General features: G+C 39.7%; 1 protein-coding gene across 1 annotated transcript in view; it reads right to left on the bottom strand.

Annotated features, from left to right (window-relative positions):
• Positions 1-409: 409 nt before the first annotated feature.
• Positions 410-22,693, bottom strand: part of ZZEF1 (zinc finger ZZ-type and EF-hand domain containing 1) — an 84,822-nt gene continuing 62,538 nt past the window's right edge. The window contains exons 39-55 of the mRNA XM_081344838.1: positions 22,470-22,606; positions 18,652-18,929; positions 17,660-17,834; positions 17,124-17,256; positions 15,958-16,154; positions 14,788-14,907; positions 14,053-14,238; positions 13,001-13,101; positions 12,131-12,266; positions 11,110-11,469; positions 9,796-9,939; positions 7,169-7,337; positions 6,334-6,432; positions 5,747-5,912; positions 4,004-4,154; positions 3,846-3,917; positions 410-3,470 (exon numbers count right to left, since the gene is read on the bottom strand). Of these exons, the coding sequence (XP_081200964.1) occupies positions 3,396-3,470; positions 3,846-3,917; positions 4,004-4,154; positions 5,747-5,912; positions 6,334-6,432; positions 7,169-7,337; positions 9,796-9,939; positions 11,110-11,469; positions 12,131-12,266; positions 13,001-13,101; positions 14,053-14,238; positions 14,788-14,907; positions 15,958-16,154; positions 17,124-17,256; positions 17,660-17,834; positions 18,652-18,929; positions 22,470-22,606 (2,699 nt within the window). The 3' untranslated portion in view covers positions 410-3,395. The remainder of the gene's footprint in view (positions 3,471-3,845; positions 3,918-4,003; positions 4,155-5,746; positions 5,913-6,333; positions 6,433-7,168; positions 7,338-9,795; positions 9,940-11,109; positions 11,470-12,130; positions 12,267-13,000; positions 13,102-14,052; positions 14,239-14,787; positions 14,908-15,957; positions 16,155-17,123; positions 17,257-17,659; positions 17,835-18,651; positions 18,930-22,469; positions 22,607-22,693) is intronic.

Here is a 22,693-nt window from a genome sequence, read left to right as displayed (position 1 = left end):
CATACTATACAAAGAATGTATATGGAAAGTGGAAAAGTGCCCTGGTTGATCATCTTTTAGCAGTGTTTCTCAACCTTGGCAGCCTTCAGATGGTATGGACTTCAACGCCCAGAATTCCCCAGCCAGCCAACCTACAAGTAGCTGGAAATTCTGGATGGGATTCCATTCCTAACACACTGGGGGGGGGCAATGAAATGGGGGAGCACAATCAATAGGACAAGGACAGAATCTGCCAATGCTGGAGGAGAATGAGTGAATAAAGCAGTTATCTATAGACCAACCTTTCCAATCCTGATGCCCTCCAAATATGTTGAGATATCCTTCCCATCACACTGGATGGGGATGATAGGAGCCAATTCAACACACCCAGAAGGCCTCAGTTTGGAGAAGGATGCTATACTCAAAGGTCTGGTAGTCCAAAAACATTTATTTGGAATTCCTACAATTCAAACACTTTTGTTGATTGTCAACAAATACGTTTACATAATGATCAGTCACATATTTGGGTACTTCCATTTTTAATATAATTTTTTACAATATATCTCTTCATTTGTATATATTCATCGCATTTATAACTTCTTTTTAAATACATATTAAGCCAAACAGGAGTAAATCTAAGAAGTTGATTTTAATAATGTTAAATCAAAACAGACTATCCTCCCCCAACCAAAATATTTTTTTCTGAATCCCTCCTCCCCCCCCCACTGCTAACATTTAAGTTTTATGTTGGGAAAATAAAGTTGCATTAGGATGGTAATAGTCTCTTGATATGTTGGATACAATTTAAGATTCACAATAATCACTTGTAGGCACATTTTGTTTTCTTCTCCACATTCACCCTTCAAATCTCAGATTTTGCATTCATCTGAAACTACTACAGATATTAACTGCAATGTTTGTTAACTGTCTTAATTCAATGTATAATGTGCATCTTTAACGCTAGCTAAAACAAAGGCCATAATTCTTCCCTGTGAGAAAAATAAGAAATGAAGAGAGCAATCAATGTAAGGCAATGATTGATGTTCATGCTCAGCGGTGACCCAGTAAATTCCTTGTACAGAGGTTAAAACAAAAGATGGTTTCAATCTTTTCTAGCTTCAAAATTCTTATTGGTCATAGGAAAAGCAATAAGCAAGGTAACAGTTACTTTCCTTTCAATATTTATATGATTATGTAGAAAGGGACACATCGTAAGTCAAACAGAAACAGGAGGGATTGAAACCATGACACTGTTGATTACAGGTCTCGGGGTCATGCCACATCCCATGAATAAGATTTGCAATTTTGTTTTGGAGGAGAGTGAAAAATAAGCCAAGACTCCAGTTGTCATGAGTTCCTTTTCCCTTTCAACAAACTATCCATCAAAAGATCCTGCCTTTTAAAAATTGTGATGGGACTTCTTCTTTTTTTTTAACAGGAGCAACATTGCTCTCCAAATGGATTTCTGGCCTCTTTGGATACAACTATCATTGAAATGGCCTTCAGAAAATGCTTCCCATCTGGCTGCATGTGATCCATAGCTTGTCTCAACATACAGCTCGGAAGACAATAGGTATCTTTGCTACAACAGGGATCATCTCCTAGGATTGATGCCTTATAGAAAATCTGATCGTGTGAGCGAATGCATCCTGGCCAAAAGCTGATTGTGCTGGTTATGGCTTCTGTTCTTGAAAAGAGATGAGAGAGAAGAGAATTGGAGGTTTTTCTACATCGATTGACATTTACCACTGTAAACTGTAAACAGTCAAGCACTCTCTACTTTTCCTATAGTATTGCTTAAGCCAGGAAAGCTCCAGCCCCTTGGCACAATCATGAAGACCAATATGCAAGCACCCAGCGTTCCCAGCATCATCTCCCGCAGTTATATCTAGCCTGAGGTTTTTGCAACCTTAGCAACTTTTAAGATGTGCAGACTTCAACTCTCAGAATTCCTCAGCCAGCCTTTCTGTCTGGGGGGGGGGGATTCTGGAAGTTGAAGTCTGCACTTCTGAAAGTTGCTAAGGTTGAGAAACATGGGCTCTCTTTCTTTCACTTTCAAAACATCAACCATTTTTTTAAAAAGGCATTTTATAAAGAAAACACTGGTGTTTTTTTTAATGCTTCAGCAGGAGCAATATATTTGATGCGTGTCCCTACACTGATTTGCTTTCACAATGTTCAGATCCTCCAGGTGCGTTTTCCCCTGGATTCTGAAAATCCTGAAAGACATACTGAAGCACAACTGATGACTGGCAAGCTTGATAATAATATAAATATACAGCTGGCAATATATGGTTTCCACACAGAAGCACCTAGCTTTCCATGCAGTTGTCCTGGGAGAGGACAAAAAACAACAACAAAATCTCCCCTACCCTGCATTGCTACTTTCTCTCCTGAGGTGAGAAATTAAAGCCTATATATTTCATGTTTGAGATCTTCTTATGTCTTCCCAGTTCAGAAGGAGCTCTGTGGTTATTGTTGTGAAAAGCAGGATGAAGAGTTCACTTTCTCTACACCACAGTATTCCTAAGATCTTGTGGGAGGAAAAACCCCATTGCATTCCCACCCACCTTCTTCCCAATGTGATCTTATTGGAAAAAAAATCCTTTCTTTTGCTTTCTTATGAGCAAATACTGTGAATTCCAGGCCATGGGAATTTTTTACTGTATGACATCTTCAGTAGTTTGGAGTTATCTGTGAAAGACCGGCTTTTAAGGAAAACTGCCAGCTTCTTGGTTCTCTACCCCAACACTATCATTCCATAAATGCCCAGATAATCTACCCTGCTCTTCTCAGAAAATACATTCTTTCTTTTTGCTCATTTGTAGGAACTGATCTGGATCCTGGAAGCTGGCCCTTGCTAGGGAAGGAGCCCCCATCTCGAAAGAAAAAAAAAGGGTGTAAGGCAGCAACTCAGTTTTCCGCCATGCTGTAGCCTAAAACCCTCTTAAATATCTTGCTTCTTCCATCCTCATTCAGGCATTTACAGGCTGCAACTTGCTAATTCCAGTTCATTCGCTCGTTAGCCTTCTGGGTAGAGGATATGCACAGGATGACCGGAAGATGCGATGACTGCCAGAAGATGACCTGAGTTCTCTTTCTTTGGGGGGAACTTCATCCCCTCTTCCCTGCCTTTTTTTTCTTCTTCCAAGATTCAGAGGGTGAATACTGTTCCAGAGATAGGAAGTGCATATGGCACCGGAAATGCTCCAGGGAATTCTCCCCATTTGCCCAGATGTGCGCTTTTGCTTTTACAGGATCTAGGTTGGGGAGGAAGGTTGGCTGGCTGCAGAGTGCACATACACTGAAGCAGGAAAGGCCTCTGCCTTTCTCCGATTCGGGAACCGAGCGAAAACGCTTGCACCAAAGGTTCCTCTGGACAAGAACTAAGTTCTTCTGAGCAGCAAAAGACATTCCTAGACATTCCAGGGACTTGTTGATTTGTTGGGATAGTTAATGGCAAGACTAATAGCAGCAATGTTTTTCAGGGCCTGTTAAACAAACAAACCAACAATTAAACAAAGCGGAAAGATGGTTAAAAGCATATCACATTTACTATCGAGAAATGCCACTGACTGTTAAGTTTTTAATCAGGTTCAATTTAGCATGTTAATTCGAATTTCAAAGCCAGTTTTCCCCACTCAGAGAAAGCAGATTTAGAACATAATAGAGTAAACACTTGGTTTTTCTTACTACGGGATTGGAGCTAATTTTTGGAGCAATGTCTCTGGATTCATTGGCCTTATGCCAATTTAGTCATTCCAGAGGACTTCACGCAGTTCCCATTTCAAATCTGTTTCAACTCTTCAAGGGACTCCACCCATATGGGGAGGAGCTTTAGAAGAAAGAGGAGCAGGCCGTCCTACCTGGGCTGTACAGTGGTAGAGGTGGTCTTCCGTATTTAAGGCAAGCAAGTAATCCTGCAGAGACCCAAGTTCCTGCAAACAGAAAAAGTGAGGCTCATAAGCAAACTATAGGAATATACATCTGTGGTCTGCAAAACAAAGAAAAGCAAATGACTTACACTAACTCTGCTCTCAGCAACAAAGAAAAGTTCAGTGAGTGCCCGGTGGAGTGGAAGAAGGACCCCTGGCTTAGTCACTTCATGCTTCATGTTTTTTTCCATGTGGCTGAAAAGATGCCATAGCGGCTTCAGCAAAGTGAGATCACAGTCTCTGAAAATAAAGAGGTGTGTTAAAATTAGCATGGAAGATAGTGCACTGTAAATGGCATGGCCGCTAAGCGCTGTTTTACCTACGCACACCGATTTCTCAAGTTACTGTTTTGAATGCCATTTTATCTCCGTTGTTCTTAGGAATCCAAGTATTAGTTTTACACAAAGCCACACTAAAAAAGGTCCAATGTAAATGTTCATTTTCCACAATGGAGCTGGGACAATTGATAGTAGGCATCTTCTGCCCACTTGTTACGGAGACAGGGCTCAAGATTTCTTCTTGAAAGAAGTAGAGTGCCTTCCCCAGCATTAGAATGCCAAGCAAGAAAAAAAGGTGCAGAAGGATAAGGCACTGAGATGTGAAAACCGCACACAAGTGATGCAAATCGGGATGGAGTCCTGAGGTGCCTACCTATTTTTCTGGTCAGAACCTTTGGGAGATCTGAAGGGCCAAATGATTTTGAGTCTTTCAAGCCTGCTGATGTCTAGAAGTTCCCGAGCAGTTGTGAAAAACCTGCTTACTGACTAAGCCTAGTGGACCTGGGAACTAATTGCTGGTCATGTTCCTTATCTGAGGAGAATGGCACTTCCTTGCCAGCTGGTTCTGCATCTGACCGGATGATAGTTGAGATGGTGAACCTAAGTCTCTCCTTAGGATGGAGGCAAGAATCCCCCTACAAGAGTGGCAGGATGGTGTTTGCCCGCTGAGCTGGGGGCTGGTGATGTTTCACTCTGCCCACAAAGCCCTTGTGACTTGTGCCAGCTGGCAACCCAAGGCAACGTTTCTTCTTTCCTCTTGGGGAAGCATAGAAAGGAATGCCACAGAGAGATGAGGGGGAGTACTGCTGCACCACTGGGCCCAGTCTCCATGCCTGGCCTCAGCCACTGCAGAGATCCTCTGAGAGAGTAAGTTACATGAGCCTGCTAATCTTGGCACCTGTATTAAGTTAAAGGGAAAAGGAACAAAAGAGAGGGGGGAAAGTTCTGACTGTTCTGGTCACATGAATGGCCCATAAAATTCACAGCTGTGCACTGTCTCTGGAGCAAGGCAAATCGACAACTGGGAGAAGAGAATATCCCTTTATGTACAGCAGGGATGTCCACCCTTACTAACTTTAAGATTTGTGCACTTCAACCTCCAGAATTCCCCAGCTAGCCATGCTGGCTGGGGAATTCTGGGAGCTGACGTCCATAAATTATAAGTTGCCAAGTTGGACACTCCTGCTGTAGAGGCTGCAGAAGAAATTTAAGTGCTACCTTGAGAGTGGTTGGGAGGGACTTACCACTGGATTCATTGGAAAAACAAACGGGTCAATATTTATGAAGAAAGAAGCATGAAAAAAAAAGCTAAGTAACCACTTGTGAGCCAAAGCTATTTCTTCCATTTACAATTTGGAACTGAGAGAAGTCAACATTTTTACACTTTCAATTCCAACTGAGAATTTAAAGAAAGGGGTTAAAATGAAAATATATAGCCCTCAAAATCATAAGATGACATGATATCCGGTAGTACTGTGGATTATGCATTTTCTGCAAAAACACAAGGGCTGGGAACTCCCTCGAGAAAAGCAAAAGTAGGATCAAAACGTGTACCTCTCACTGCTGCACTGTATGATCTTCAGGAGCAAGTGGATGGCTTTCAATCGTTGGTGTCCAATTTGTCTGCAGGCCACGCCCACCTGCCACTCCCAAACTTTAGCAAGTGGAATATGAGGAATTGCCTTTTCCTCCGACAGCATTTGTTTCAAGATCTCAAAGCCTGAAATTCAATATAAGCACACTGCATTTCCTATGCCTTCTTTTAAGTCTCTGTATTCTTCTCTTTAATTAATCCTATATTCTTATCCGCAGAGACGTTCATAACTAAGCTGGTAAACACAGCTAAAGAAAAACATACAGTATACTTGAAGAGATTAGAAAAGCCGTTTCATAAAGCTAAAATAATCAAGATAGATAGTACAATCAAGATAGATAGTACAATTATTTTTATTTATTCAGGGCAGCACTCTGACTTCCCCTATCTAGATGTGTTGGAGGGTCACTCTCAAGTGTTGATGGAAGGAGACTGACTTAGATCTTCTTAAGTTCTCGACGTACATATTTATTATATTATTTAGTGTCCCTACACAAAGATACCCACCAAGCAATAATACAGTGCTCCAGTACTAAGCAGTACTGACCTGTCTGGAATCTCCCCAGGTGACCAGCTGTTACTGTAAACTTGTAACCCCATTCGGTATTGCTCATGTCAGTGGTGAATCGGTAGTATAGTGTATCTCCTGTCAAATAAGAAGGAAAGTTTCTCTCATACAGGCTGAAGTGACCCATTTGATAAGGCTTCCCTATTTCTTTCATACACCTGCAGGAGGGAGACTTGCCTCTTTAACTATTTTTTTTTACTATTTGTAGTTATGATACGAATTTGTACTAAAATTGCTTTAGGTTTTTTTTAAAAAAAAAGTTCCTTCTTTTATTGGAATTAATCATGATGGGTTTAAAATTAACAATCAAGATTTGTTTGTTTTAGAATATTTATATAGCCGTCTACTTGCTCTCAGCGACTCTACGCAGCTTAGACAATAAAAACACCCCTTTGCACTACTCAGATGACCTGAAGACACAGATAAGCCCCCAGGTAGCTTTAATGAATGAAAATGAGCAGCTGTCTGCAGGAGTATAAATCCTTCCATCCAAGAAGCTGAAGAAGATTCTTGGGTGAGAAGCGAAACATCTTCAAAGTAAAACAAGGAAGTCCAGTTGCCTTGTGGAAAAGCATCTTTCGGGGATAACCAGTGGAACGGCTTGCCTCCAGAAATTGTGGGTGCCATCACTGAAGGCTTTTAAGAAGAGACTGGGCAGCCACTTGCCTGAAATAGTATAGGGTCTCCTGCTTGAGCAGAGGGTTGGACTAGAAGACCTCCAAGGTCCCTTCCAACTTTGTTACACTGTTACTTCTGACACGGATCTTCAAAATAAGGGATAGTTGATTTCCTGAAGAAATCTTTTGTAGTTTACCTGGAAGTTCAAAATCAGTCCATTTGTGTGGAGGCCCACTGAATGTATGACGATCGTGGATGAAGTCACAGCTGCTGGCTATGACCAACTCATCACATCCCTCTTCGGTATTACACTGAGAGTCAAATTTGACTGAGAGGTAGATAGCACCAGGGATATGAACTTTATCCTGTGGATAAAAGAATGTATGAATATTAGTGGTGTTCCGCAGTCTCATTCCAAATGGGTAGAAGCCGATCAACCAAAATGACTAAAGACAACCTGCTGGAATCCTAGACCTCAAAAAATGGGGAAATCACTGTGGAGGTTTGATAGTTTTATGCCTCTGATGCAAGAATAAAAAATGTTATGAGTGGTAGGCTGCAGAAGGCATCCTTGCCTAGTCTATGAAGAGGAACATGCAGCCTAGCTACCATTTGGCTCTAGATAAAGTTGCATGGGCCTATCTAGCCACCTCACCAAAAGCTAAAGGTTAAGCATTTCGAACATTTTTAAATAAAATAAAGTGATTTATTTCACCGTTCTTTCAAGGAATTTCTGCGTCTGCTGTTTTTAACCTCAGCAGCTATCCTGCTCCCCTTTCTGAGAGACAGTCCTCCTGATTCTCCCCTTAAATGATTTACTTGTACAAACAGGAGTTGTACACACTCATGCATGTGCCTGCCACTCACACAGAACCATCCCCTCTCCCCCCCCCCCCGCTGGTCCGCCAATCTGGAAAGGTTGGGGACCGTTGGTCTAGAGTCATCTTGAAAGGGGAGATGGAGGGCATAAAATTTTAAGACATACAAAATGAATAAAAATAAATAAATGTTCAAGTCTAAAAAAAACAACAACCTAAAACCCGTTTTCTGAGGGATTAGCAACTTCTCCCAGTTTTGAATCATCTGCAAATCTGATGAGCATCCCTTCTATCCCCTTGCTGAAAAGCCTGAGCCTAGGGCAGACCCCTGAGACCCCTCCTTCCTTACAGATGCATCAAGGGCCATGTGTGAATTCATCTGATATTGTTTCCTTTTATCAAGGAAGTGGCTATGATATCTTCGTCAAATAATTTTAGCAATGTATCATCTTCTTTTAAAACACAAATGATCTCTACCTATATTCCATCTCTTACGTATAAACAAATCCTTAAAGCCTCATCATTTCTATCTGGAGGTCGGCAAAAATCCAAAAACAACATTGTTATTATTTCTGGTAACCCTTGATCAAAACAACTTTATTATAGTCCTTGCTTTTACTCCTAACAGTCTTGGTCTTTAGACCTTTTAAAGAATGTCTCAGAACTTGATTTCTTTTCATTTTTTCTCATTTCTCACAAAACTCTTCAAAGCTTTGATAAATCTTTATTTAAAATCCAATATTAAAAAAATTACCCCAAGACATTATTGATTTATTATTTGTATATCCCTTTTAATTATTAAGACATCAGCTGGTTTTCTTTTGTATGTCCAATGTAACATCTTTTTCTATGTCATTCTTGTTGCCTGACATTTTAAAATTTACTTGTCAATCTTGTCAGAATCAAATTTAAATGTTTTTCTCCTTTAATGGTAATCTTTACTTCCCTCTGGTCTAATTTTTAAAATCTTATTTTATTATATAAATATTTTTAAGAATTTTTTAAAAAAACATTTTCTAATGGGAAGGACTCCTTACAATCAATATCAAAATCTTACTGCGAATCAAGATTGAAATATCTTTTTTTTTCATTGAAAAGTTTTAAAATACATTTTTTAATAACATAAACTCCCTCCCTCCCCCTGCCCTCCCCCTTGCCCTCCCTAACCCTCCCCCCCCCCCGACTTCCCAGAGCTGAATACAGGGTATTAACTTTACAAACTTAAGCTAAAATATGCTACCTAACTAAAAAAACATATTAAATTCTATCGCGCTTTAACTCCCCTTAAACATAAAAGATTGAAATATCTTATCTGGCCCCTTAATCCATTTGTAGCTTTCTAAAATCAAAATTTTAATCATCCTTTTGTTGTTTATTCCAAGCATTTTTTTTAAAAATCCTTAAACTTGTATTTAAAACTTCTTTCACTAAGGATTAAAGGAAACCCATCTGGTGCTATAAAACTTGTTGATCCAAAAGTTCTTAATTAGCTGAAAAGCAATGAATAAGTAATTTCTGAAAGCGTTTAGAAAAGGAAGCATGCAAACCCAGTGTCCTTTCAAAGGTGACAACCAGAGTTTGAGCAAAATGGCCATTTCCTCATTACCCAGAGCTCTAAACCCGCCAGAGACTGCTTTCTCACAGTCACCTCGTGAGGAACAACAGTCTGCAGCACTCGTGAGTAATCGCATGTTCACTCCTCGTCTGGAGAGGACTTATCAGAGCGGGGCTACTTGCCAGCTCTTCATTTCACTCAAGTCATTAGCTTCACTTTTTGCGGAACTGCCTTTTAAGAAGAGACTGGACAGCCATTTGCCAGTCTGCCATTTCTTCTTTGGTAAGTCTTGTACCTAGTCCACAGTAAGGCATTTAATTGGGTTGGCCATAGCCACCCTTTTGATAAAATGGAACAATATGAGATGGATGGTCTTTTTCATTTGGAACTGCCAATGCAAGCATGGCTGACATTTTGCTCACCTGGCGTCAAGACTACTAAGCATAGTACCTCAAAGTTTGTATTATTGTTGTAAGGATGCTTGGACTCGCGCACTTGGACCGCCATCCCAGGCTCCTCCATGAACTGACAGGCTGTAAGTGCCATCTTTGCAAGCATGGTTCCACTGCATCCACAGAGCACTTTCAGGAGAATCTGTAGGAAGGATCAGGGGGAGGGAATGACCACACAAAACGATTCACAAAATAAATGTTGGTTAAAGTGCTGTTAAGTTTGGTATCAATAAAAATACAGGTGGGTGTGATGAGTAATGAAACAAGAAAGGTAAAGTAATAGAAGACACAGAGACCCTGGATGGCCCTTGTCTGCTTTTGCCCAAGACCCTGACGTTTAAAAGTGAGAAAAGAACTTATGCTTAGATTACTGGTAGAGGTGTGCTTGATATCCACTATTTCTCCTACTTGGAATGGATTCACAGATTTAAGTATGAACAAGATTAATTAGAGATCATCCTTAACAAGACTAGGAAGCAATTTCAAACCTTTTTTTTTCAACTTAAGCAAGAAAACTAGGAGGAAGGAGATGGTTTTTAAGTCACAAGCCAAAATTTAGAGCACTATAGAGCCCTACATGGATAAGAACATTTCTACAGGTCAAAACGCTGATAATCTAAAGGAATTTTCTTTGTTAGTATTAGTGGACTGCTCCAGTAACATCACTTATGTTCAAAGGAAGCACGCCTTCTCCCTGAGAAAATAAGGCAGCTATCGTCCACCTAGCCCAGGGGTAGGCAACCTTGGCTCTTTTATGACTCATGGACTTCAACTCCCAGAATTCCTGAGTTAGCTATGCTGACTCAGGAATTCTGGGAGTTGAAGTCCATGAGTCATAAAAGAGCCGAGGTTGCCTACCCCTGACCTAGCCCAATTCCATTTACGATGACTAGCAGCTATCCAAACTCTCAAGCATTCTAGGATTGCTTTATTTGAGACTGAACTATGATCTTCTACATGCCAAATGAGTGTTTTACAATTTCTTACATTCTACATCTGATCTCTTCTGTCGTGAACTTCAAACAATCTTCCTGAATAATCTAATTATGCAGCTGAGACAACCAGGCAACATGGAAAGGAAAAACGTGGAAGGAGGGAAAATGGGAATATTGTTTCACTTTTCTCCTCCTTAAAATCCAACTTGGAACAGTAGACTAAAATATTGGCTTCTAGCACATTAAAAACAAAATTGGTCAAAACAAAACAAAACAATTGAGTTAGGACAGACTGATGTTCTGATTTGCTGCTCGTGTCAAGCTACTTTTCACGGTTCGCTCCCAAATCAGAGGGATATACTAAAACAAGTCATTACCTTTTCACACAGCTGTTTTTCCTCTAGCTGCAACAGCATGTCCAGGATATACGTCATGTGTGCTGGGCCACTGAGATCTAACATCTCCTCGCTTATTGCTATGTCATCAGGCCACTCAGCCAACAACAAAGCAAGCACATGCCTGGCATAGAGGACAGCAGTAGCTTCATTGATTCGGTAGAGATAACCCCGCACAGTTTTCTTGCTTCTGGAGTCCAACTCCTTATGCAGGAGGACAGAACTTTTGGTGCGGCGTTGCTTGGCATAACTAAGTTGGAGGTCACTTTCTGTGTTGGTGATGAGTTTCTGGGTCACTGGGTTGGATTCTTCAGTGGCTTTGCTGCAGGGAGCAGGCTTGGACTGTAACATAAAAGGGTGTCTCAGTAGATGCAAAGTTGTCTCATTTCAAAATCTACCCTGCTTTTGGATGCTGCCCATGTATTGTATGATTATTATTTTTTTGTAATAGTCAGTAATAGAAACTGTGACGGATCTTTATAATTAAGTGGAGAGTGGAACTCAAGTCTTGCTTGTCCACATCTAAAATCCTGACTGATATACCATGCTGAATCAGCTAATCCCTGACACCCAAATGACTGGACGTAGGTTGAGGACTACTTGTTGAGGACTACTTGTAAAGCTCTCCAAAATGGAGACTAGAATTTAAACATGCACTAATATTCTACAGTACATTCTGAAGGTAAGGGTTTGATACTTGCAGATATGTTGTATTTCTTGTTGTGTGTTTCTAGTTTAATATCCTTCAGATGTATTAAATTTTTGCTTCTCCAAATATCTCACAGCTATGCCAATGAATGTTTGAAGAATAGCAATATTAGTTTGGTGTACATTCCAATCAACAAGTATTTTTCAATGCCCATGTCCTTCCAGATGCTTAGACTACAATTCTAATCAGTTTTGGCTAATATGGTTAATGATCACATTTGGTGGAAGTATTAGATATTACTACATAAATGGAACAAAGTAAAAAAAAAGGCTTTGTATAAAACAGTACACTCACCAAACATGGCACAATGATCATATCTGTATCCAGGGCTTTGGAATTCTGCTCTTCTGTGCGTAAACGCTTACTGGGCTGCCATTTTTGAGCCAATGTACGAATCTTTTCATCCATGGTAAGCACTTCTCCATCAAATCTTTAAAAATATGCACACAAATATTTTTACTGTCAGAATTTAAAGACAATACCTTTGAGCTGAGCAATCTCTACATTTAAAACCACTTCCCTGTGTTTCATCCCATCAAGTGCTCTTTATATTAGCAGTTATATGGTCATGTGGCTTTCTTTGTTTCTAGATATCTTGTCCATGTTCCATGCAATTTAGAATATCTTTTATATCTTACACTTTTAATTTGCAATATAAGCATGTTTTCAAAGACAAGGTAACTGATTGCAAGTAATTTATCCTCTCTCTGTCTCCAAGGTCAAGAAGGTTTGTGGATGTGTTGGGCTATAACTACCATGATTTACAGCAAGAATGAAAGGATAACAGCTTGGAAATGGCTGATTTATCAAAAGATTATAGCATAAAGGTATCTTACAGAAGTGGTCTGCCTCTCTCTGGGGTTGTGCCATTTCAGCTTGTAAATGGGCAAGACCATGGAATGTTCCTTGCACACTAAATAGTTCTCCTCACTAAAACCTGGCCTACAAGAAAGCTCTTCTTTGAAATGGTACTCGTCTTACTCAAAATCATCAACAGCTCAGTTAGAAATAGAAGAAGTCTTCCTGCCCCATTGCAAAATACCTGCAATGGTTAAAAATAAACTCCTGGCCATCTGTTAGTTTCCTCTTTAGGTATTCTTGATTAATAAAGTCACTATGGATACACAAATTTTCACTCCAAGTTGGGTTCGGGAATTCTCTTACCTCTTCTGAACTTCTAGGAAGAAAGAATCTGTCCTTTTCATATGCAATTCATACATGGCTCGAAGAATATGCAGAGGTGCATCAAGAGCATCATGTGTCATCTGAAAATAGGTTTAACTCTGATTAGGTGAGAAGAAGGAAAATACTTTCTAATAGTAGACAATGTAGCTCAGGGTTGAATTGTTGGATTCTTGGTTATGGCTTGTTTGTTTGTTTTTCAATAACTGCAAATATATTATTTTTACCAGATGTTTCATTGCCAGTGAACACCAAAAATCCAACTCACTTTTTTTTCCTTTTCCCCTAAAAACCACTGTGGAAGAATTGCATTGGTAGAGCCAACGTTTGAATCTGAGTTATTTTGTTAGGCTTCCACAACACACAAATACCCTGCCCTCACCCCATACAATCATTATACTGGCTGGATGGATAAGATCTACCTGCAAAGGCTGGAGGGTGGGGGTGGGAGTGTCAATGCTGAATTTCTGTCAATTCATTACATTTACTTTCACAGGAAACAGCAAAGAAGTAAAAATACTAAAAACATCAGCCTAGTATTACCTGAAAGATTAGATAGATTTGTTCAAGAAAAAGTTTTACATTTGGACATTCGCTTCGGAGGCTAACTCTGTATTTGTTCAAGGTTGACTAGAGTCCATGAAACTGATAGTACATCATTGATAGTATTATCATTCAGGCATAATTGGATCTTGTATTTTTGCCACTGTAACATTCTAATAGGATTTTTATTTGGATTTTGGGACAAACTGAAGTTGAATATTGAAGCAGAGGTGGTGAATTGGAATATAACTTCAGGGTCACACACTGTATGACTGTACATACCAGTAGCCTTCTCCCCCGAGTGAAACACTAATCTCAAATTTCTGCTTGTATTCTTAGGTCTGTCTTTTGCCTTGATGAGGACCAATCCCTTGTTGTCTGAAGAGAACTTCAAACAACATGCACAGTGCAACACAAGCTTACATGCTGTGCTTCTGAGAACAACTGAAGCATTGTCCCTACCCCATCTACTGTACATTAAAAAACAGTACCAGGAAGCATATTTTGGTGGTTTCATCCAAGCCTTCCAGTGGGTCAAGCCTATTCTGCTCAGCATCAGAAGTGTCAACAGACTCATTTACTGCTTCTTCATGATCTCGCTCATTGAATTCTAAGTCCTTCTGCTCAGCCATAGAGTTTATCTCCTTTTTTGAAGAATAAAGCATGACCGACAAGATCTGCAAGGACAGAGACAAGGTACAACTTAAATTCCATTGGAAAGCCACTGAAGCTACAAGACAAATTATAGGCCAGATTTGCTTCTCTTCCGTAAGGCTGTTTCCTCTTTAGCCTCTAGCCATACTCTTCAATTTTAGGAGTTGAACAATAAAGCATGAACATAACCAATAATAATATATCAGTAAGTGATGAAGTGAACATTAGTTCATTGAATTGTGCCATGGAACTCTTATTCTCAAAAAGGCTGTCTCACGGGTTTTGCTCTATGTAGTTCCATAACAGACTCACAAAACATCCAGCCCACCTTCCCCCATCAATTTCCATTCAGTTGAGGTTTGCTAGGTATATCATTGCAGTCTGGAGCAAAAAGGCTAGCAACACATCCATTTAACATTCCTTCTCCATAGCTGCAGCACAATTAGAAAGATTGAAATTATGAAGAATATAAAACTGCAAGAATGAGAAGGAACTGCTGATGTACAGAATAAACAAATAACTGAGTACGTAGGGAAGAATTTGCCCAGCCCTTAGAAGCATTGTTATGTTACCTCCAAGTCTCGTAGAAGCCAAGTCTTACTGAAGCCTGTTCCTTTGCTACACTTCTTCACCAATAGCTTAAGCAAACCAGATTGCAGAAAGGCTGTGCGGATTTCTTCAAAAGCATGTGTCTGTTGGCCACAAGAAAAAAATGGCAACAGTTAACACTTTGACTAAGATTGATGGTTTATCAGGTTTTCTCAATCTCAGCAACATTAAGATAGATGGATTTCAACTGGAATTTCCCGGGCAGCATGTTGGGGATTTTGGGGAGTTCACATGTCTTAACAATGTTGAGTTCACACATCTTAACATATATTGAGGTTGAGAAATGCTGATCTATATGGACTGACTTTTTTCAGGATTTTTTATTAAAGGATTTCTTACATGAGAAAGGCACTGAACATATAAAGATCACATTTTCATCTATAGTGTATAGAATTATAGACCACTGTTCCTTCCCAAAGAAAAAAATAGTGTGGTATACAATATTCCTGATCAACAAAATGTAATGTCGGATTGCAGTGCTTGTATATTAAATTTATAAAGATTGAAAACAACTTTTTAGAAGGGTGAAGGGTTTTTTGGCTGCTGGCTTTTGTCTTAACTATAACTTTTTTCTAATAAAAATTATCAACATTCTTAAGTTGTGTTCTTAGTGGACCTTCTTGTTCCTTCGGGTTATTTCTTCTGTTATTTTAAAGAACCTAAAATGATTGGTTCAAAGTCAAGGCTAGACAGCCATTTTTTATTAATGCTTTAATCTGGATTAGAGAACAGAAAACTAAATGTGAAGCTAAAGCTCAAATACTTTGGCCACCAAATGAGAAAAGATGTGTTATTTGAAAAGATCCTGATGTTGGGAAAAATGAAGGCAAAAGGAGAAGGGGAGAATAAAGGATGAGATGATTAGATAGTATAATCGATGCAGTGGGCATCAGTTTGGGCAGACTGTGGCACAGTGGAGGACAAGTGGCCTGGCGTGCTGTGGCTCATGGGGTCACAAAGAGTTGGGCACGATTTAGCAACTGAACAACAACAAAACGTCCTCTTCCAGTACTATGATTCTATGTTTCTTTATCAGAAATCAGCAGTGTTCTTTCTTCTATGCCCCCTCCACACAATGATTTATATAATTCTGAGTCATAAGATGGCTTGGGAATCTTTGTCCATTTTTGTACCTTAAGTGTTCTGTAAAGTCCCTTCAGAGCAAGAGATAAGACCCAAGTTGCTTCCACTGCCTCTGCAAAGCTACTGTCAATGCTGGTCTGGAGAAGATGGCTAGTTATAAACACAAAGTGTTGGAGGTACCGGTGGAGCTGGCCCTGAGACTCAGCATCATCTTGCTCACATGGCTTAATCAGCTGAAGATCTTTTACTAGAACAGAAATAGATGAATACATAAATTCCAGCTAGTAGCTGTCCTGGGTTCAGCTCTGTTTACTTAATTCTGGCCTTGGCTTAGCATGATGCAATGTGAGAAAAACACAAATTCTTTTTTTAAAAATGTTTTCAGATCTACCTCAAAAATAAACTCTTTAAAGAACTATGTTTTTTATATTCACAGAAAGATGATGTAGACAGAATATAGATTAAGAATAGGCTGGCAGTAAATAATATTGTCGTATTATTCGCATTCAGCCACTTCTAATATTTTACTCCAATATACATAGCCCTTTCTTATTGACTGCCTTGTTCAGTGACCATTTGAAGTTACAAGGGTGCTGAGAAATAATTTTACAGCCAATGTCTGTATTTACAACCTTCACAGCATCCTTCAGTTACATGATCACCATTACAGTCAGTATGCATTGTCCTGTTGTTTTTCTCCCCACACCCTTGCAGAGAAGAGATTGGAGAGGAAGGGACTGCAATAGGAGGAAAGCACGCAATGGGACATAGTAGCACTGGCAGCACCAAGCATGCTATGCAGACAGTCAGTATAATCCCCTTTGTATGTCTGCTTACTCTCTTGTAATTCCTTCCTCTCTTAATAAATGTAAATTACAAACACTAATTCCTTTCTTGTTAATTATCTCAGTACTAGGATAACCATTTGAAAGCAGGAATGGTTAGAAGGCAAACAAATGTGGAAGTTATGAAACTAGGTTTAGGTTTAGGTTTAGGTTTTATTTAATTTGTATACCGCCCTTCTCCCTAGGGACTCAGGGCGGTTCACAGGGCTAATAATTACAAGTAGCAGCAATATGCCAACTATCCCAGCACTGGATCGTGAGTGGGGGAAAAAGAAAGCACAGTTGTGATCATGTGATTTTTTACTTAGCTCACACAAACTAAGTTTCTATATACAAGACATCAACAAATATCCAAATGGGTTAATATGAACCTGCTTTCCTCTTTCGAGTTTTAACATCCACAACCACAGCCCTGTTCTTCTCTGTGAAATGCTTGAGGATGATCACATTGTGGGCCTCATTTGCATTATCCATATACACTGATTTGGTTCCCATGCATAAAACCTGTAGAGTTGGAAAGAGACATTCAAATGACATTTGTTCAGTTAATGTAGATTATAGCTAGATTTGCTCTCTATTCAAGCAAGCTACAAGTAAAACTGATTTACTGGACAATATGAGGGAGGGATTAGCCATTGTAATCTAAATTTACATCATTTGTATCTATTTATGACACTGGCATAATTACATACACATGTAAATTGACACAAATTATAGTCCGTCAATTTATGTGATTCACTGATATTTGGCCTGTTATTCTGAAAGCATGCCTGGATATAACTTTTGTCTATTGCATCTAAAGTCCTCTAAACTGAAGTCAATCAAGTTTTCACTGCCTGCCTTGGCTGCATTTTTACTTGCAGCTTCAGAAAGTGGCCTAGAAAAGCGCGTGCCTTAATATGCTCACCTCTGGAAAGCCAACAAGTACCAGTAACGTGAAAATGTTGGTATGTTTCAACTGAAAGGGAAGCTGCTTGATGCAGTGGTCTGTGAAGGCAGCAATCACATCATGCCACTGAGTGGAGGAGTTCAGCGCTCGCAGAATATCTGCCATGGTGCAAGCCCAGTCCAATCCGACACGGCTAGAAAGCAAGAGTTAGAATTAATTATCGTCACATGTGCTCCTGAATGTGCCTGCCTTACATCAGCATTGCTTCAAAAACTGAAAGCAGCCAATGACTATTTTGCTTCACTGGTAATTCCCATTGAAATAGGCTGCCTTCTCTTGGGGTAGATCCTGCCAACTAGGAGGGACATTCCTTGCAGAACTTACTGTTTCCCCCCAGGGATTGTTAATGAGCTGCAGAAAATGACTTGGAGGGTAGCAAGTGGCCTTCAGGCAGTGATTTTGAGATCTTTGCTCTAGGCAGGACAGTCTTCCAAAGTTTAACTTAGCTTACTTTCAAACAAGCTACAAATTCTCTTTCTTCCCTTAAAAAAATATTTACATTAGTACTACTGGTAGCAATAGCAATAGCACTTAAGACTTATATAACGCTTCACAGTGCTTTACAGCCCTCTCTTAAGCGGTTTACAGAGTCAGCGTATTGCCCCAATAATCTGGGTCCTCATTTTACTGACCTTGAAAGGATGGAAGGCTGAGACAACCTTGAGCCGGTGAGACTCGAACTGCCGAACTGCTGGGAGTAGGCAGTTAGCAGAATTAGCCTCCAATACTGCATTCTAACCACTGCACCACCATGGCTCTTACTGATTCCTTGTGAGCCTCAATTTTGTTTTTTTTTATTGAAGGCGGTATTAGGTTTCGGGGTTTTTTTTTGAGCAGTAGCAGTGCATGCAAACATTTTTAACACCCTGGCATTCCATGACAAGTTTATAACAGAAAGGATCGTCTGAACATATTAAAGCTTTTGAGATTAAGCGGTCATGAAAACTGACCTGTCCAGGCACACTGCTCCCAGACTGAAGAGGAGATGGGTTGTTTTCCAGCCTTCTGGCACTATGGAGCCATCACCAGCAGCCACAAGGCTGTGCTTGGTGGAGAGGACATTGTTCACAGCAGCATCCACTTCTGCAGGACTCAGTCTCCGAATCAACTGTCCCAGGAGCCCCAAGGTTAAGTGGTAAGTTTCATTTAAATGGCCAGCATTGGAGATCACAACATCAAACATGAGAGGAAGGATCTGGTCCAAGTTAATTAGAGACATTGTTAAGCCCTACAAAGAGAGAACAGGAAAGAATATGGAAATCAGCAGAGGGGTGGTGGTGGTGACATTTAATTAACATACCTCAAAAGTTCAGTTTTTCAAAGATAGACAATTTGCAATTTTGTTTTTGAACCAACAACGGGTGTACTGGATATCAAACAGCGGATTCTAAATTGACTGCTGACAAAGAGCAAGCTATACTCATTCTGCTTAGCTTCATCAAATCCAATTGGGTACACAGATGAATTATTCAACTGAGTATGTAGTAACTATTAGAAACTCAACTCATTTTTCCAGATAGTAACGTAGTAAAGTAGGAAATGTAGGGAAAAAAATCTATTATCTACCCAGTATCTGTTCTCAATTAAAAGGTGTCAATTTAGATAACTGAGAAAAGTTTGAAACAGTCTCAAGTTTTTTTCACTGCTTTTTCTAATACTTTTGCAGGGTAGGAAAAGAAATGAATACAAGAAGTAAGCAAGGGAACTGGGAACATTCCTCTTCTGGAAGAGGACTTGGGATAGAATCACTGGACACGGGCGTCTGCAGAAGCTGTTTCTGTCAGAATGATGAAACAAGCATCAGAATTCCAAGATGGTGGGCTCATCAGAGGAAGTAGAACTTTCTACAGGAGGAATGTTGTCGTAGTTTCCCATTTTCATAATCATGGTGGTTATTCATAGAGTAGTGTCAAGAATCTACGCCCAAAGAACAATTTATCCTTCAGGGACAGCTTGGGGTGGAAAGAACAAATTCAAGGGATGTTCTGAGTAGGGACTACATAATTTCAGTTCTCAGTGTTATGTACAAAATCCAAATGAAAAACTGAGATCAGTAAAACAAAGATTAACCAGTCATTTTTTCCCCATTTTTTTCTTGACTTCAAATAAATACAGGTAGTCCTCAACTTACAACTATTCATTTAATGACCATTCAAAGGTACAATGGCAATGAAAAAAGTGATTCATGACCGTTTTGCACACTTACGACCATTGCAGCAGCAGCAGCATGCTCATGCAATCAAAATTCAGATGTTTGGCAAGTGGCTCATATTTACGACCTTTGTAGTATCCTGGGTGTCAACTTTAGAATGAGCCTGGTTGCAGCCATCTTTTTCCTTCTCATTCCTAGTTGCCACATAGCACGGAGGGAGGGGGTGGTGGTGGTTGCGCTAGGCAAAACAGACTTTCTCTCTCTTGGACTTTCTCTCATGGGAACCAAGGTCATCGGCTGCTCCCAAGACTGCAGGCTGGACGTTTCATGAAAAGCCCGCCAACAAGCTGAGTGGGGAAACATAGTTGCTTGCACAGTGTTGGGGGTGGGATTTCTTAACTTTGTATTGGGGAATTTTTATGCGTCTCTTCAGACTTGGTTTCACTTTTGAAGTACCAATAATCTGTATCCATAAACATGTTCTTTGAAGAATTTGCAAGCCTCGTTCTGCTTTATTTGTCTCTGTCGATCAGAACCTTGACACTGGCATCATCTGATCCTCCCTTTGGTGATCTTCTTGACCAGCAAAGTCAACAGGGGAAGCCAGATTCATTTAACAACTGTGTGACTAACTTAACTGCAGCGATTCGCTTAACAACTACAGCAAGAAAGTCGTAAAATGGGATAAAACTCATTGAACAACTACCTCACTTAGCAACAGAAATTTTGGGCTCAATTGTGGCTGTAAGTCAAGGACTACCTATCTACAAATGATAGTGCCAGGCTGGTGGTGACTAAGCACAGCATTAATTTACTTTTTTCATCAGCACTTATTTTATTGTATATTAAGTTATGTACGACTTTCTAATTTGTAATCAGCTCCAATTTTCCAGTATTTCCTATATTCGGCTATCATGTGTTTTAGCTGGACCTAATTCTCTGTTTAAGGGACGCGGTGGCTCAGTGGGTTGGGACACTAAGCTTGTCAATCGGAAGGTCGGCAGTTTGGCGGGTCGAATCCCGAGTGCCGCGTAACAGAGTGAGCGCCTGTTACTAGTCCTAGCTTCTGCCAACCTAGCAGTTCAAAAGCATGTAAAAATGCAAGTAGAAAAATAGGGACCACTATGGTGGGAAGGTAACAGCGTTCTGTGTGCCTTTGGCGTCTAGTCATGCCGGCCACATGACCACGGAGACATCCTCGGACAAGCGCTGGCTCTTCGGCTTTGAAACGGAGATGAGCACTGGCCCCTAGAGTTGGAAACGACTAGCACGCATGTACGGGGGAACCTTTACCTTTACCTAATTCTCTTTTTGAATTATAGTTATTACCATAAGAGGGAGCTCTTGAATTGTTTTTAACCACAGTGGCTTTAAACCACTTTTTACAGTAATTACAGTATTTTTACTACATTTGGACTGTGCTGTAAAAACTATTCAATTCCATGTCATTGTAGACTATTTATAATGAATAACAAGCCAATGTAATGGAAAATGGATTATTATCACAAAAAAGTATTACAACATAGGAAACAATATTGGCTCCCTCTTCCTTACCTTTATTAACACTACAACCATTGGAAGGAAGATACAGCAAAATAATGAAATATCATGAATTGACTTGGAAAATTTTGACCATGAAATGATATACTGGTTATGATTTGACCCAGAATACCAGATCCATCAGAAGACCACCCACATTATTACATAGAATTATTTGAAGAGAAAAAAATGCAAAGATGATATATTACAAGAGAGGTATCAAGTGGAATGCACAACTATCAGTCCTGGGTCCTCTACTTGTCAATATTTTAATTAATGACTTGAAAGAGATGGACAGAAGGCACGTATTGATAGACTATATAAAATTGGATGTGATAGCTTAGAAGTTTCCTTAAGAGACAGAAAGAAAACTCAAAATGATCTGTGGCTACAAAAAAGACAAAGACAATTTCAGGCTGCATCAACAGGAATATGATTTCCAAATTGCAGAAAGCAATCTTTGCGCCCTATTCTGCACTCTACTTTACGTACTATGTCTGCTTTAAGACGAATTTGAAGAAACTAGAATAGGTTCAGAGAAGAACAATGATGAGGGGACCAGAAGCTAAGATTTATAAAGTGAGAATAAAGAAGCTAGTCATGTTTAGTTTTCAGAACCTACAATTAAGGAGAACGTAATTGCATTCTTAAAATATTTGCTTATGTTATTTAGTTGCACTTTAATACTGCTATCTCCCAAGACTGATAGGAAGTTACACAAATCAAGATCAAGACATCTCTCATTCCAAAGCATAGGATGTGAAATAATAAAGTTACAGGAAAATGGACTCCAACTGAATTTTAGAATAACTTTCCAACAGTAACAGCAATTTGCCAGTGGAACTAGAGCTAATGGATTCCATTTCATTGCTTAAGCAAATATATTTGGATATAGATTCCTGAACGGAGGAAGGGATTGAATGTGATGTCCTAGGTAGATCCTTCCTACTCTCATATTCTTTGATGAAACTATAATGATTCATATGATCTTCTGGAGGGATTGTCCTTTTCTTACTTCCTTAATTATCTGGCACTTAAACTCCTTCACTGTTTTTCCTAATTTGGATAATTCCTTACGGATTTCAGGCGAGGCAACATTGCAGCTAGTAGCCCAAGAATCCTCTTCTGGGAACATTCAGCAAATATTTCTGCTTGACTAGGCATTGCTTTTTCTTCAGCTTGATGTGGAAGCAAAACATCAGAAACTTCAACATCTGTAAACCAACAAACGAAAATGCTTCCTCAAATTATGCTACTGTTGAAAATATTAGTAATATTACAATCACTGCAGATTTACAATT

The sequence above is a fragment of the Vipera berus genome, assembly GCF_964194415.1.
Source record: "Vipera berus genome assembly, chromosome: 1".
Lineage (NCBI taxonomy): Eukaryota > Metazoa > Chordata > Lepidosauria > Squamata > Viperidae > Vipera > Vipera berus.
Note: the sequence above shows the minus strand (reverse complement) of the source record. Positions and strands in the feature narration are given on the sequence as shown.